At 37.0% G+C, this 17371-nt stretch overlaps 1 protein-coding gene across 6 annotated transcripts in view; it reads right to left on the minus strand.

Annotated features, from left to right (window-relative positions):
* nalcn (sodium leak channel, non-selective) overlaps positions 1-17371 on the minus strand; it is a 168985-nt gene that overhangs the window by 26448 nt on the left and 125166 nt on the right. For all 6 annotated transcript variants that reach the window (XM_088604641.1, XM_088604616.1, XM_088604649.1 and 3 more), the window contains 6 exons: positions 9096-9232; positions 7792-7933; positions 2800-2873; positions 1323-1424; positions 676-745; positions 341-432 (listed from right to left, as the gene is read on the minus strand). In XM_088604641.1, coding sequence (XP_088460767.1) covers positions 341-432; positions 676-745; positions 1323-1424; positions 2800-2873; positions 7792-7933; positions 9096-9232 — 617 coding nt within the window. The remainder of the gene's footprint in view (positions 1-340; positions 433-675; positions 746-1322; positions 1425-2799; positions 2874-7791; positions 7934-9095; positions 9233-17371) is intronic.

Below are 17371 nucleotides of genomic sequence, written 5' to 3' on the forward strand. Positions count from 1 at the left end.
ATTTAAGAACCATTTATGCAAATATTATTGATTATTCCTTCAAAGAGAAGCCAGTGTACGTATTTTTGACATTGCTGTGATAAATGGGCTCCCAGTGTGCTCATTCAGTGGCGTGCAGCTATACATGATGGCAGAGAAACACACCATGTGGAAACACTTCAATATCGGCACTTCACTAGCACACAATGTAATATTTGATGGATGAAGAGGAAATTAAGGGTAATGATCTGAGTGCTCTGAACAGCGTGGTACCATTAACAAAGTAGGGTGCCTTAGCAGTACTGAGTTCCCACTCATCTCTGAAGCCTAAGAGAGTGAGAAAATGTTTCACCGCTCATACCGTTTCATTTCAGCCTGTTCTTTCTTTTCCTGGATCATTTTAATCTCACTGTCTTCTCTCTGAGCGTTCCGGTACCTCACAGTGCTGGAGTGCTGAAGGAGGAAAAGGATAAAAATATTCTTAATTGTGATTATCCTCTGTGACTTTCTTCAATCTTGCACATAAATGTACTGTATATATTCTTAAATGTATGTATGCAGTGTGCATATATAAACACCCACGTGTGACAAAAAGAATGAGTTCTCTTGTATTTTGTAGCAGTAGGACCATTATTATTTAACACCCTTTCTACTGTATGTCAGATGAAGATAAAACCATTTTTTTTCTCAACTTACATCCTGAGTCAGTGTTTCCAGGGATTTCCCTCTGCTGATTCTCTGGCTGTTTGAGCCATGCCGCAGAGATCTAAAGCCGCAGAAGCGCAAGGGTTAGTAAAATGATCTTTGGAGGGGAAAAGGCGATCCAGAGCTGCAGACGTTTTAGGGTTAGCACAATGATCTGCAGAGGTGAAAAAGCGATCTAGAGCCGTTGATGTGTTATGGCTAGTACAGTGCTCTTCAAAAGGTTCAAAAGGGGGAGAAGCAAACTAGAGCCATAGACATATTATGGTTAGTACAATGCTCTCCGGAGGGGAAAAAGTGATCTAGAGCCATACTGTAGATATGTTATCATTAGTACAATGCTCTCAGGAGGAGAATAAACGATCTAGAGCCTTAGACATTTCAGGTCAGTACAATGCTCTTCAGAGGGTAAAAGGAACTCTAGAGCTGCAGAAATGTAAAGGCTAACAGAGTTGCTGCATTATTATGGAGAGATTCACTGTAATAGACACCACATTTCTCTCTAAAATAAACACAAGAGACATACTGTAAGTAATTTGCCTTTAAGTGCTTTATAGGCTAGTGGCTTCTTTCCTGTAAATACAGCCAAATGACTGTGCGGCCATGCCCCCCTTTTCTACATGCTGTGCTGACTCAGGCACCTGCGTTCCTGCCGGATGTGATGCTGGACGCTGAGGATGGAACGCTCCTTGGCAGGTTGTCCCTCGAACGACCCGCTCAGCATGCGCTGTCGGGTACAAGCCCTGCAAGGAGGGACAGAAACCTTTTCATTTGGCAAAATGTCTTGATTACAAAAGCAAAGTGTTCTTAAGTGACCCTGGAAAAGGCAGCTGCTTGAGCACACAATCAGCGTGATTATAGCTTAACACTCTCAAAATCAAGCAGGTTCTAGTGATCAATTCTAGATCAAGACAGATTGAGCGATCGCGCACATTCAATTCTAGCTGTTCCACTTTTGGAGTTTTTGGGAGGGGCTCATTTTGACGTGTCATGGCTCTGCACAAACCAAAACCCTAGCCTACTGTCATTTCTGACTCTACTTTTGAAGATGTAGATACAGTACCTGTCACGGTTCGCATAACACATCCAGCTCCAATTTTGCAGAGAGGATAACATCTGCTGTCTTTGGTGACACGGCTTGCTATTTAATATTTCTGTGCTAATTCTAACAGGCACTCCATAATCTATATTTCTTACTCAGTCAGCCATTAACACCCTTAGTGGGCTTGGGAATGGTAACAGCAGCATGTTCCCCTAATGTCCCCATGAGGCTTATTAGCTATGCCAGAGAGCCTTCACGAGCGGCAAGGGTATAAATGCATTATTTATTGCAGCACTTAGAGGTTCATGCCAGCCACAGACTATAAATCTAAACCTACTCTCAAACAAATAATTATTTAATCAGTTATGCAATTGCTTAAGGCTCCTTTCTTTTAATTAATTGCCAAGTCATGTACTGTAAAACAACTAATTATTATATGGGCTTCATGAATAAATGCCACTTTTGTTTATGCTATTGTTGCTGAGGTGTTCAGACAGGAGAGGAGACAGAGATATGACATACAGTATGTCATGTCATACGTGGGAAAGGCTCACCATCAGAGATTTGTGTCACATACAGCCGAAACTTTCTTACTGAAAGAGCTTGCTGAAGCCCAGGGCCTAGACTTTGATTCAGCTAAAGACCTCTTCGTCAGAATTAACATGTAATAAGTGAAACGGAAAAAGTAATGTAGCCTAGCTAATTTACGTGGTTGCTATTGCAACTCTGCCAGCACGTAATTATTATTCATTCGTTCCATCACCCTCATAAATACAGTGTAAGTTGCCTGAAGAAGGAAATGCTAATATCCCGGCTGACGTCAGTACCAAATAAAAGACAAAAAAAGATTCTTCTGCAAATTCTTTATCGTTTCAATCACTTTAATACATTCAATTATTTAGGTAATATACCAACAACTTCTCCAATATTTATCTTTCTTCCCGTATCATCACATACATTTTTTTTTATTTAAAAGCGTATGATCCGATAAGTTAAAATTCACCTCAGGTGAATAGGTAACCCTGTTTTTTATGCTATTAACACTTCGACTTGATAATTGTTGTTGTTGTTCTTACCGAAGGGTCTTATTGATGGTAGTTTCCTTTTCTAAGAGATTCCGGGCTCGAATGCTGGATATTGATTTTCGTAGCTGTGGAAATAAAAGATGCTTTTTTTAAAACTTGAATTTTATATTTACCTCTGTAGAACTACACAGTGAATAACAGTAAAACAGTCCCAAATATTTACAGTACAGTATTGGAATGCCCTTTTTAGCTTATACTGGGTTTTCTATTTCCCACCCTTTTTTAAAGGAGGGGCTACAGTATGTCTTTACTACTCAGGAACTGTGTGTTTGAAGGTCTTTAGTCTGCCTTGATTTATATATTGTATATATAAACAAACACGTTGACCATATAACACTAAAAACCAATTACTGCTGTCTGTAGATTTTCAAAAGAAATCCTTTTCACGGTACAAAAATTAAATTAAAAAACATTGAAAATCTGTAATTTTGTGTTACCATATTTATGAGTAGAACTTTACTCTGGTAGGCATAATTAATATTCCAGTACATTATCATGGTTTTTACTCCAAATTATAAATGCAGTAGTCTTAGGAGAGTAATTAATTGGGTTACATGCATAATTAAAATAGCAGGGAAAAACATCAGTAGTATCAATACAAAGCCAAATACAGTATGTCTATTTTCTCTAAAAAATTATTAACTTGGACTGAAAAGATATTGCAAAGCACATTAGAAACAGATCTTATGGAAGCCCGTTCCCGCCAGCGAGTAAAAAAAAAACGCGCTATGGTATCTCAGAATTCCGACTTAGTATCTCAGAATTCCGACTTAGTATCTCAGAATTGCGACTTATCAACTCAGAATTCCGACTTATTATCTCAGAATTGCGACTTAGTAAGTCAGAATTCCGACTTAGTATCTCAGAATTGCGACTTAGCAACTCAGAATTCCGACTTAGTATCTCAGAATTGCGACTTCGAAATAGCCATATTTCATTGTCTGTCCTTTTGTTATTGTAACGGATTCGGGTTCTAGGGCTTGTGCCCTCGCCGCTCCCACCCTAGTTCGTGCCTCGCTGCACTGGCTCACTTTCTTTAAGAACACTTTGTTTAGCCCCGGCGGCCAGCATCCCTGTTATGCGCAGGGGAGGGTGGTGTACTGCAACCAGATCGTACAACCTGTATGTCGGCCGTTTCGTTACACTATTTTCATGAATCGTACAGGATCATAGGATCTATAAGCCTGAAGACTTGGCCTGTACAGTGCCCTGATAAAAATCAAATTAATTACTCTAATTTTTATAGAATCCTATTTCCGCCAGTGAGACTTCCATAGTACCCGGATGGAATAGTGCACGGTGGGCTTTTTAAAAATAGTTTTTATTTACGTAGACAGAATATGAAATAAGATACAGAAATAGGCACTTCACATCCAGAAGAATTCACAATTATAAAAGCTGAAACATACTTTTTACGTATTTCCATTGTATGTCCTTTTTTACTTAAAAAAGAAGGTCTTCTTTAGCTCAGCTGGCAAGACTCAGGTTCGAGCCAGTGCAGCGAGGCACGAACTAGGGTGGGAGCGGCGAGGGCACAAGCCCTAGAACCCGAATCCGTTACAATAACAAAAGGACAGACAATGAAATATGGCTATTTCCAAGTCACAAATGTGAGATGCTAAGTCGCAATACTGAGATACTAAGTTGGAATTCTGAGATACTAAGTCGGAATTCTGAGATACCATAGCGCGTTTTTTTTTTACTCCCTGGCGGGAACGGGCATCCATAAGATCTTGAACCACACCACAAATATTTATTTTTTACATTAATTGCTACACTTAAATTACTTAGATTGTCAATTAGATTACAATTACAAGCTCTTAATAGGTAGTGGATTGCCAAATCAGACCTTCTTGTTGTGTCTGGCAAGGATATTGTTGAGTGAAATGTTTGTTACTGTGTAAAAAATGACCTAATGAAACCTAAATATCTACCTGCCATGTCAACAGGCTTAAAGAGAAATGCCAAGAACAAAAAAGAAAACTGCTATCAAAAACAGGATCGGTGATCTCAAGTATTCTAGAGAGTAGAGCTGTTTTCATTTGGACAGAAAACCATGAAAACAACTCTATTCTTCCATCTCACTGTCAGAAGAGAGAACAAGAAATACTGTAAAAGAAGCATTGCATATGCCTTTTCAGTTATTCAATCAGATACACCAGTAAAGAATAATGCATTACACTGAATGAAACAACAGTCTGGCTAGGAGAAAGAAAAATATAAAACTGATAAATATGCATTTTCACTGTATAAACATTTAAGTGGTTGTAACATCCTGTAAGGACAATACTCTGATGTATTGCCTTCATCTCAGAGTAAATTGTCTTTTCCTGCTGCAGCTCACAGAATCTGGTCAATTGAACTAACACATTTACTGCCATCCCACAGAAAGGGATTCCTTTATGAGCAAAAACAAAATTTGATGAGGAAAAACGAATTTCTATGGAACACAAATATAACATTAAATTAATTTGCTGCCACAAAGGAGACAACAACATCTTGGACCACATTTGCTTTATCATAATCCTATTCTGACTCAAAAGCAGTTAAGTTTGGAATATTTCTGTGTTTATTTAAATGGGTTAAGTAGTCTTATTTGTGTAAAATTTAATGAAAAAACTTTCAGTTCATAGCTTCTCCAAACCCCCTGGTAAATATAATCTGGTAAATATAATGGTAAATATAATCTACTGTTTATTCAATGTCAAATCAGTATTTGTGGAAAATTACAAAACTAATAAAAAACAATCAAATAACAGTTTACCTCTTTCTCCATTTGACATTTAAAATCATTTTGAGATTGCTGACAAACGATGTGTGTGAATTGGATCTGAAACCTGATATTCAAAAATGATACCCAGGATAACTGTCTCTATTAGGAAAATAAACAATAATAAAAATAATAAGGCTATAGAGTAAAACCCAACATTCCACTGTAAAGCCACATCAAGAATGAAAAGCCATTTCACCAAGCTCTGTTATCCAGGGTGTGTTTTAGCAACCTGCCAGATCTAGCTGTGAGATAATAGCTCAAGTTTTGTAGCATTAGACACTCAGTGGGGTGAAGAGCAAAAAGCTGTTTACTCGTTTAAAAACCATTTGTCCAGATTGTGGATCTCAGGGTACCACTTTGAGATGCACATGCAGTATTAACCTCAGAATACCCTTGTTGGCTTTGTGGACAGTAAAAATATCATGTAGGCCTATTTTGAGAAAGGATGGGAAAATAATCTAAAATACCTAGAACTACAGTAAATTCCACCAACAAAATAATAAAAAACAGCAAAACCAAAACTGGTACTGTCAACATTTTAACTGTATGTTTCTAAACCCAATGTATTAATATCTATAGGGTTATATGAGTACCCTAAGAGAATAAAAGACATTTGTCAAAAATAGTTTTCTGAAATTAAATGAAGCAAAACGTGTATATGCAGTATCCAGTATACTGTATATCCTTTACAACATGTAAAAGAATCTGACAGTACCCTACTGACAGGAACTGAGATTATTAATAATTTTGAAAGAAATGCTTTTAGCACACTATTTGATAAGTCTTGTAGCTGTTTAATTGTAATCTTTTTATATGGGTGAATGTTAAAAACAGGCTTGTTTGTTGTGTCAGAATAAACATCATTAAATTATCCCATGATAAAGCAGTACTATCACTGATCTGGAAACAAACTGTATAGCAAGAGTGTTCATACTTCTGGAAATAATATATGATCAGTTGTTAATATCTCAAAACAAATAAATCTTCTACTATTGTTAACAGACACTGTTCCCTTTTATGCAAAGAAATGACTCATTAAGTACCCAAGGTAGACAGAATTTGTTGCAATGAGATAATTAGTTTTGAAACATTACTGTACACTGTAATAATACACTGTTTCCATAGGTCTATGTAAAAGGTCTCATGACATTCAGACTGCCCTTTGTAGCTTTTTCAAGTTGTAAGTTTGAAGATTATATGGTCTGTACAAGTTGTGTTTTTAAAGGCATTTCATAAGGCATAAAATTTCAATTTGGGGGTCCGACTGCACTCATTACAATGTGAATGTAATGAAGCCTCCAAATAGCAATAATTGGACAGCAAGAGACATCCTCATTGTTAATGTACCTATATACGCCTCAGAAGTGGTTCAGGCATCACTGGAAAATACTAAGAAGATTAAAAAGATAAGTTCTATGGGTTCACTGTGTACTTTGGCCTCATAAACATTTCCATTTACTCTGTTTTCACAGCACACAATCTTTAACCATTAGGTACAATACTTGTTAAAGTCAGCACAGAGAAAAGCCCTGATGTCTCACACAATTAAGAATGATTCCTTTACTGTTTGCTACCATTTTGTTCCACCAGATGGTGCCTCTTTCTTTATTCTCTCAGATTTGAATAAACTAAATTGAGGAGAAACATAAGCATTAGTAAAAAAAACTAACTGTATCATTGGATTTCCTGCATTATTTCCCACATGCTTTATTTTAATTAAAAAAACTGAGAAAGGCTGTTAAAAATACGTAGCATTTACTGTATATAAAATAATCAAAATAATTGTGTCTTTTTTCTGAGAGAATATCCCATATTTTGTTATTTATTATGTTAAGCAATAAAAAATGAACAATTACAGAATACTTTAAAAAGTATGCTTCTCAAGAATCAATTAATTTTTTCTGGTTAGACCCAGCTGCAGTCCAACAAAATAGTTTGTAAGAGCAAATGAAGGGAACATGTGAGCGCTGCACTTTTCAAGAACCCTCTTGCTTTGCACGTGCAGGCCTCACACTGTGTTAAGTTTGAACCAGGTCATGATCTCAATAAAAATGCTGAAGCCTGGAATATTGTGTCTGGTTCTACAACAGGGACAGTTTGAAAAAGAAAAACTGTAGGCGATGGTTAAGAGTGTAACAGCAAACCCTAAAGGAAATTGCTGTAAATTGAGTTCATGGGGTAATGCATGATGACACAAAATATTAAGTTACCTTTTGATCAATATATTTGTTATCTTCTATTCCAGACCTCTTCGAGTGATCGCAGGAGGAAGAAGAAGCCGAGGGGAGTCTTCGGAGGAGACAGCTGGTGTCCTGCTGCTGTCGATCAATGAACTGCTTCATAAAGCTTTCCCTTGAAACACAGCCAAACACACACACACATAGACACAAAAACTTGTAAGCTTTAAAGTAAGAGAAAAAGGACAAATACATAAAAAAACAATGGAGTGGTACTGCATTTGCAAACAACAATGGTATGGAGAGAAATGTGCACTGTGGGTAAGAAGGCCACTTCTTACAGTACTTCAAGTATTTATTTAAATGGATTTGCAAACGTTTATTTAAAAGGAAATATGCAAAGAACAGCTGCAGTGTTTCTTTTTAAATAAGTAATTTCCTGTGAAACTGTCCGTGGGTTGTGCAGTAGAAGCCATTATCACCAGCCTTTTGATTATGTCCCTCATCAGTGTCCTTTGATATTTCTTCACAGGCAGTCCGAAACCGCCCACAGAACCTTAAGGCTGCAACTACTTTTCGACATTCAAGTTTTAATTTTTGCAGGTGGACCGCAATAGATGCTCAAACTCACAAAAAACGAACATCTGAATCGAATGCTATTTTCCTCTGAATCAGAAAAAAAACTTTCAAATGTACGATGAAGGTCTACTCTAGAAGGTCTGACAGCACAACATTTGATCTGCTGATTTTTCTTAGCATGTGTTATGATTCACCTGCAAAAGACTACTGTAAGTCAAGGAGGAAAAAATAGAACAGTGTAACCTGGCTGTCTGAGTAGAAAAGTCTGCAGCATCTACATTAGACTTTCCTGCATCGCTCTCTCACTTTTACCATTTACTGACCAGCAATTAAATGGGGAGATAACTTATTAAGTAGATCTTAATGAGTCCACAGGAGGGTAGAAAGCAATATTTGCTGGCTATTATGGTGTAGTTAATATAAAGCAACGCAATCTGCACTTAGTCCCAGGGCACCTTACAATATAAACAGAAATCCTGAGCTGGAGGACTCAACACATTATCCAACTCAATCACAAGCTACAGTACATGTAAGATTTCATTTAAAAGATTCAGTCCCTAATTTCGACTAGATTAGAGTACCAGAGGAGAGGTGTTTGACAGCTAGAATCTACTGCTCCTTAAAAAGTATGAACAAATAAAAAAAACTTAATATAGTGGCCAACCATTGACAAGTAGCACTGTATAGTTTTTCTTAGAAGACATACAGTACATCATATGTAAAAAGACAAATTAAGGGTTAAAGCTGTTCTATATTACCTTATTCTGGGGACAGTGAAATCAGAAGGCAGCTTGGAGATTTTCACCATTTGTGGCCGGTTAGGAAATTTCTCAAAGATGCGAAGTCGCAAGGGAAGCTTTTCTTTGGTGTCAGCATTTGCTTCGCTTTGCTTCAGCTTTAAAAATGATATACAGTTTAACAACAGTATCAATATCCACAGAAGAATAAAAGAAGAACAGCTGTGTTTAATTGCTAATATTCAAACAAATCAGATCATTTCCATAAACTAAAATTGCCTTCAAAAATGTAAAAAGAAATTTGATTGATGTTCGGTGTCATTAAGCACTTTTGGCATTTTGACATCTAGAGGTCAGAGTCTAATGTGAACTAACATATTATGAGCTCTAGTAAAATGAATCTTCTCTCAGAGAGCTTGAAAGACCTAATCCATCATGAACTCAAATTTCCTTGTGAAGCTGCTCTGTAATATAATGTTCGCGGACATTTACTGTGATATCCAAATGATGGCGTAGTAATGCAGTTTCCAGAATTTTACCAGAAGCCACTGTGTGTTTGATCTGCACCACCTCGTCTTTGAGTAGAGGCGGCCATTAAACCCCCAGAGAACCCACAAGGACATAAGAAGGGTGACGAACAAGAGGAGGCCCTGCAGTCCATCTGCCTATTTGGTTCCAGTAGCTAATTGATCTGAGGATGTCAGCCAATTCTTTCCTAACGGATGCCAAGTTTCCCGCTTGTCATAATTTGTCAGCTTCGGCAACATGGATAGATAGATTGTTCTAGTTTCCCCTCTTGTTTCAACTTGTGTCCTCGGGTTTGTGTTTCATTGGGCTGTTGGGCTGCCTTTGACAGAACCATTGTGGATTTTGAATACTTGAACAAGGTCCCCCTGTAATCCTCTCTGTTCAGGTCTAAAAATAGACATCTCCTTTAGCCTGTCAGTGTATGAGAGATTTAGTCTCTGATGCTCTTTTTGAAATGTCAGGAGTTCTCAGGACAATTTAGAAGATTTAAGTTGTTTGGAAAACTACTGAATCAAAAGAAATTTTCTTCTTCCATTTTTTTTGTGTGCTCAAAGTTTTGAGATCTTACATAAGAATATAAAAATGACTTTAAATGAGAGAGACGCATTGTGTCCCCTTAGCTTATTAGGTTTAACTAATTTGGGTCATTTTCCATTTTACCTCAAGGGAAGGAGGAAGTAGGTGTAACTGTAACTGGTAGGGGTTCATTTCTAAATCTGGATAACCCCTAAATAATGGCACTACATGTTTTTTAGAACTGGTTGTTAATAAGTAAGGTTTGGAGAGAAAAATCTTGTAGAGTTCCAGGTCAGACTGTCATGCTTCACTACAGCCAGAAGGTGGCAGCAGTACATTGCTAGACCTTATAGTTTCATATAGATTAACAATAGTCATGAGAGACTCGTATTTACATGTAATGAAAAAGGGTAGGGAAAGCATAAAAGAACAGAAAGGAAACGACAATGTTTATCTGAAATTGTTTCTGCAAGAAGGGGAATTAGATCTTTTTATCTGGAGCACATGTTATCACCATCATGGGCTTGAATGAAAAATTTTAAAGCCTCTCTTATAATGGACCAATTATATCAATTTAATTATATATAAAAGCTGCCTATTTAAATTCTCTACACGCCTGTCTGGAAGCCAGGAGATAAATCTGATGCATTTCTGATTAGGGTGACAGACACCTAAAGTTGTCTTTCAATTAAATTCTTATCACTGGAAACGCACACAAGATACGAAACAATGCACAATTCTTTGTTTACCCATGGTATACTTAAAACATTACAGGAAATAAAAAGGACATTTTCAGGAGAACAGACTGAATTGAAGCAATATGCAAGTGTTTCATTTGTTTTGTCTATACTGTTTGTGAGTCATTTTGCTGATCACAATCTTACCTTAAGAGAGGTGCATGGACAGTGTCCATGCAATTACACTTGGCAGACACATTAAAAACTGCGGGTATAATTACACCAACAGAAAAGAAACTGAACAAATGGAATAATTTGCCAGCCTTATATTCAGAATATTTAAGACTCACAAATATACAGCTGTACATAACCAAAATAAACCTAATGCAATGTATTTTTATTCTTATTCTTTTTAATTATGTTATTATTGATTGTTATAAAACAGTAAAAGAAATACCCTTTTTAAAAATCTTCCTAGAAGCCAGCATTATAAGTCAGTTAAAAAATAAATCCATACTTTCTCAGAATTTCAGTCTTAGTTTTTCAAGTGGCACTAGAGTAAACCATACATTCTAACAAGCCCAACATTCAAGGCCTATCAAAGGCTAAGCTGTTGGAGGTAAAGTACCATTGTATCTAGATATGCTGATATGCAGTGAGTGCACACAAAAACTGTGAAACTTTAACTATATATCATGAGCTCTTTATACAGAGATGTGGAGCTTGACCTACTACATCAATAACCTATGTGAATTGATTGAAGTTTGGCTAAAAGTCCTCAAGAGATCCTTTCATAAGGATAATATTGTCATTATCAATATAGTACATTCCTGGGATAAAGCCTGCAAGCATAAATATTTCAGTATTGACTGGGTGTTTAAGTGTGAACTGTAAATATGGTGGTTTGCACCTCATCTAAACTAACTGCTAGGGGAAAAGCATTTAAAACTGAAAACAGGATGCACTTTTTTACAAAAAGGGTTGTTGGAGTATGAAACAGGCTAGGCAATCTTCTTGTTGTAACTGATTGTTATAAGGACTTCCTGGATATTTTATGCAGCCAATGACAACTTTAAGCAAACAGGCTTGTTGATCGGATAAGATCCTTAGATCAATTAGCAAACTAGTTATATAGGCAGAATCCCAACCAGTCAACCAAATGCATGAATTGAGGCATGGATGGATGAACAGACCTACAAAAATATAGATGAATCGATAAGGGAAAGATACTGTATATACTAGTTTGTGCACAAAGGTTATGAGGAAAGGAATAAAAAAGGAAGACTTGAAAGTTCTTTTACTAATTGCTCCAAATGCTTCAAAGGACAGGATTGAGGAAGCTGTGCTGTTATGAACTCAAGCACAGGTACACTGTATAGTATAGTATAGTATAGTATAGTATAGTATAGTATTGTAGAACATACTGTACATTGCTTTATGGGAGCAGTTATGTTTGATGATCATATTTAATCAATGATGAATTTAAGCTGAGCAGAGACTCTATTAATCTTATTTAGTATTCAGAAGGAGTATGAATCAATATGGTTGCAAAACATGCTCCTCCCATCCCTATGAACAAACATAAACAGAAAATGCTTTTGTAAGTTTGAGCCGTATTGTGGAAATATAAGTGCGCTAATTTTTAAAGTATTATTTTTAAATAGTTTAATTACTACTTCAGAAAGTAACATTCACAATATATGATATATTGATTCCTGCAGATATTTTAACTGCAGAGATTTTGTTTCCATATCTCATTCATTTTATTGTCCAGCTCCAACAAGAAAGCTTTACAGAGATAAACGCTATACTAAATACTAAAGTCTTAGATGCTGAGCCAAAATAATGAAAAACCTAGCAATGATAGATAGTGTATTTTCCCTCAGAAGAGTTTTTGTAATGTGCAGATTATTGGCATAATGGATCTCAAATGTTTTCCGGGATTTGGTGGGAAAGCTTTGGCTGGAGTGCTTGGCATCTCATAACATGAGAAAGGTTACAAATGAGAGGAGGCCATTTGCTCCATCTATTCCTAGGTAATTAGTACCTAATTGATCCAAAGATCTTATCTTGGATATTGGCTTCAACAATATGACTGCGTAGCTTGTTCCATACTCCTACAACCCTTCGGGTAAAGTGTTGGCTGTTCTCAGTTTTAAATGCACTTACAGGTACATGTACTGTAGTTCCCTTTTGTGTCCTCTGGCTTGTGTTTCTTGACAGCTGTACTTGAACTTCAACCAGGACACACAGACCCTGCATACAACACGGTTTGGCCTTAGACACTATTAGAAAGATATCTTAACCTTTTTCATGGCAACAGTGATGGGGCTCTGGATTAAATCCCAGACCTGGGGTGCTGTCTGCGTAGGGTTTGTATGTTCTCACCGTATTCACGTGGGTGTCCTCCTGCAGTTCAACAACATACTAGTAGGTTAGTTGGCTAATTGGTTAATTGGTAGGTTAATCTGAGAAATTTGGCCTGGTGTGAGTCTGTGCATGTCTGTGTGTCTGTCTGACCTGTGACCCTTTATTGGAAAAGCAGGTAAAAAATGGATCGATGTACCATAGTAAGTCTGAAAAAAAAATGGAATATCCAGTGTAATGTGGAAAGAAGTTTGGCACAAAAACAATTTTTTAAAGTAACTTGGAAAACAGATTACAATCACAGTCTGTTATTATGAACCAATGGCATAATTAAAATTTGGAGCACAGACAAAAACCCTCTTAAAGGAATGCTCCGTTCATTTTATTAAGCAAATGGATAACTTTAAGTGGTTATTTATTAACATCATTGACTATACAAAGAGAACTTATTCATTGCATGATGCTATACTTAGACTGCCAAAAACCATCTTGTTAGTCTGATTTCTGATTCCAAATCATCTATATGTGGCTAAAACAATAAAAGTCAACCTAATGGTCTATTGGTGTTGTTTTGTAGACTATATGACAGTAGATGTAATACTAATATACTAATGTAATAATACTAATGTAATACTGTTATTCCTGTATAGGAAACCAATCCTTATAAAACATCAGAAAATTGAATCTCTGAAAATGAGAAAATTACATTGTGTAGTGATGGTTTCATATTTTTGCTGCTTTACTGAGCATAGTTTTTGTGTATCCCAAATCCAAGATTTAATCTATTAGATGCATATGATGGTGCTAATCATTATTATTATGATACATTATTATAATACATATTATCAATGACATTCTTAAATTGTGCATTAACTTGGGCCTCCTTTCATGGTGTAAAAAGGACAAAGACATACATCGAGCAGATACACAAAATTTGCAGGAAATTCTGCTTTTTAAGGGATGATAATGAGTGGGTGCTTTAATTTAATAGTCTTTAAATTTAAAATGTATGATTTCAAAATAGATGTACAAAGTATTGATACTACTAAAAATAAATAAGAAGCTGGTTTGCACAGATTGAGCACAGCTAAGAACTGCTACAGAATTATTAAATGACTTGGAAGTACAGTATCTACATCACACTGATACTGAGACAGTCTGGCTAACTTGTATGCAGCCAAGAGACACAGTGGGATTGTGGACGTGCTGTCTGGTCTCAGATACCTGTAGGACAATACAAACCTGGCAACATAAAAGCTATGGCATTTTGAGAGTAGATCATTCTTACTATTCTCTTTAATGTATGATCTAAAACATAGATCAATCTTTTTGTCCACGTTCCATGACTAATTTCAGAACAAACACAATCAAAATTATAATTTGCTGTAGCTTTGTTTTAATTGATTGTTTACTCTTAATTCCGACACTGCTGTGTGATACTTGCAGAATTGTGAAGTAGGGACAGGTAAACACAGCGCTGTTACTCACCGGACATTTAACGACAACATGATAACCAGAATTAGTCCGCCTGAGAAAAGAGATGTGAACTTCAATGACGAGCAGCTTTTGCAACATTTACCAATAAGAATGCTTTATACTGTATAACTCCAGACATACAGCTCACAAAAGTAGACAATTTCATCAAATATTATAGTGAAAATTACACATCACGTCACCTCTTCCTCTTTTTTTTATTCTTAATCGCATTTTATTGTAGTTACTCCCTGTGCCATCCATCCATTTTCTAACTGCTTTGTGCAGTTAAGGTGTGCAGGGGAGCCAGAGCCTGTCCCAGAAAAAAACCCTAGATGGGACGTCAAACCAGCACAGGGCAGACACAAAAACACAAACACTAGGGCAAATTCCTGAGAAGCCAATTAACCTACCAGTATGTCTTTGGACTGCTGGAAGAAATTGGAGCCCCCGAAGGAAACCCATGCAATCCTGGGGAGAACATGCAAACTCCACACAGACAGCACCCCAGCTCTGGCATTGAATCAAGGACCCCAGCGATAAGTAGAATCCAAGGCAGCTCTATAAATCCTCAGAGTTTTTCAAATGAAGTATTTTTAATATATTGTGAAGCGCTGTCTATACTGAGTGTAAGACTACGTACTGTAACAGCATCACCAACCATTTTAATCTCCACTGGTCAAGAGATTGTATGGATTTTCAAAAATATTTCTTTCAATACCTTCAGAGACCTAAATTTCAACCTAAATTAAGAAGAGATGGGGAATAATACAGACCTTTGTTCTCAGTGTGAATGTACCTTAGTATTTTGCACATAGGGCTTAATAAATGTCTCATGGTTACTGTTCATTCAGTATACAGATACACATGTGTTCACTTGATGAATGGACTCAAAGAGCCCACCCCTGCATCTCAGGTGGTGAAGGAAAATTGCACTGTCACTTCCCATCTGTGCAAAACTAGCTGGTAGGGTGTATGAGCCAGCCAGTAAGAATTGTGGGGTTTGAGAATGCAGCTATAGTAGAAGAACGCACAAAAAAGACTCCAATAGCCAGGCCCTTTGAAAACTAACTAGGTTGCTACCTACAGTATAGTATAAACCACTATTTGGCAAGAAATGTTCATCCAGCATGCCGCATCAGTGTCCAGCCAGTGTAGTGTAAATGGTTTTCATCTCAGTCGAAGGACGGGGCTGGAAAAGTGAATCTCAATGGTAGCACACTTTTTCATGTTGTGTCAGACAAGAATTTCCTGGCAGGGGACTTCAATGCAATGTTTGCAGGGGCTGACAGCAAGATATGCTGTGTTAAAGTGTTCGTTGGCTGCACAAAATTACGGTGTCCCTCACGTCATTTATTTCCCTTCTCCTGTGTTAATGATCAATGGAAATTTTATCCAAATAACCTTTGACTGTACAAATAAATGTTTTTATTTCCATGCTTTTATTTTATTAATTTAATTTAATTGCATTTTGATTATCCTTGGGATTGTGAGTGCAATCTGATGTGGTACCAGACAAAAGCAACTGGGTAAATGAGGGACACTAAGTATATTGAAAAGTAAGGGCTTTAACACACAGAGCGTTGCTTAAGCAAATAAAATCACAGCATGCTTAGGGTCATGCACAAAAATGCTGGACATGCCTGGTTGCCTATAATTATGACTAGCATGGTTGCAAGACAAGACCTCAGTGACTTTGAAAGAGGGGTGATTGTTAGGGTGCGTTTGGCAGGAGCTTTAGTGACCATGACAGTTCAACCTGCTGATGTTTCACAATGATTTCAGCATGACAATCAGAGGAAAATACATCATCAGCAAAGGGCAACAGTGGCCATAAGCACATACTGCAAGATTGTGATATGCATAATTCAAGTGCAAGGCACAAGAGGTGATCAACTGCGGATCATCCATCCAATTTCTAACAATTTTATGTAATACTGGTTCTTGGGGGAGCTGAGGCATATCCCAGCAAGAAACATTTTACAGACAAGATACAGTACACCCTGTATGGGATACACACACAGGGCACACATACAGTATATACCAGGCTTCTTATGGCAGTGAGTGATAGTCTTCATCCCATGCTGAAGCATTTCTTTCCTGCCAAAGAGTATTTCAGATGACAGTACCTCTCCATCCACAGAGCAAGTGTGGTTGCCCAGTGCTTTGATGAGTGTGACACTGATGTTATCCATACAGTATGTCATGGCCTTCTCAGTCACCAGATCTGCATCCAATCAAGCTTTTATGGGATATTCTGGAATGATGCCTGAGACAGTGTGTTTCAATAGGCAGAAATTTCTATCCTCTCTGTAAAAAGTATTAGTATTCCTGAGACTGCGTATTCCATCGACCAGGCATGACTTGATTTTCTCATGGAACAGCAGTGCTGCACCTCTCCTGCAGAATCCCAGATGCTGTCTGGTGCCATACCACAGGTTGCAAGCAGGCTATACTGGACACATGTGGTGGCCCACAACCTAATTAATTGACCACACATTGGCGTTTCCATTTATTATATTGGTAAAAATATAAGTAGCAAAAATTGTAAAAATGATTTAAAAATGATTTGGTAAAAATGCTTAAAAAATCATACAAGGAAAATACAATATGCTTTGCATCTCCTGGTATCTCATTTTCCAGTCTTAAACTCTCCAAAACAACCTAAACAACGCCTGCATAAACAACATACAGTAACTGTAAAAATATTGTTAGTATTACTTATGATCTCAAATG

This window comes from Lepisosteus platostomus, chromosome 2 (assembly GCF_059453375.1).
Source record: "Lepisosteus platostomus isolate fLepPlt1 chromosome 2, fLepPlt1.hap1, whole genome shotgun sequence".
Taxonomy (NCBI): domain Eukaryota; kingdom Metazoa; phylum Chordata; class Actinopteri; order Semionotiformes; family Lepisosteidae; genus Lepisosteus; species Lepisosteus platostomus.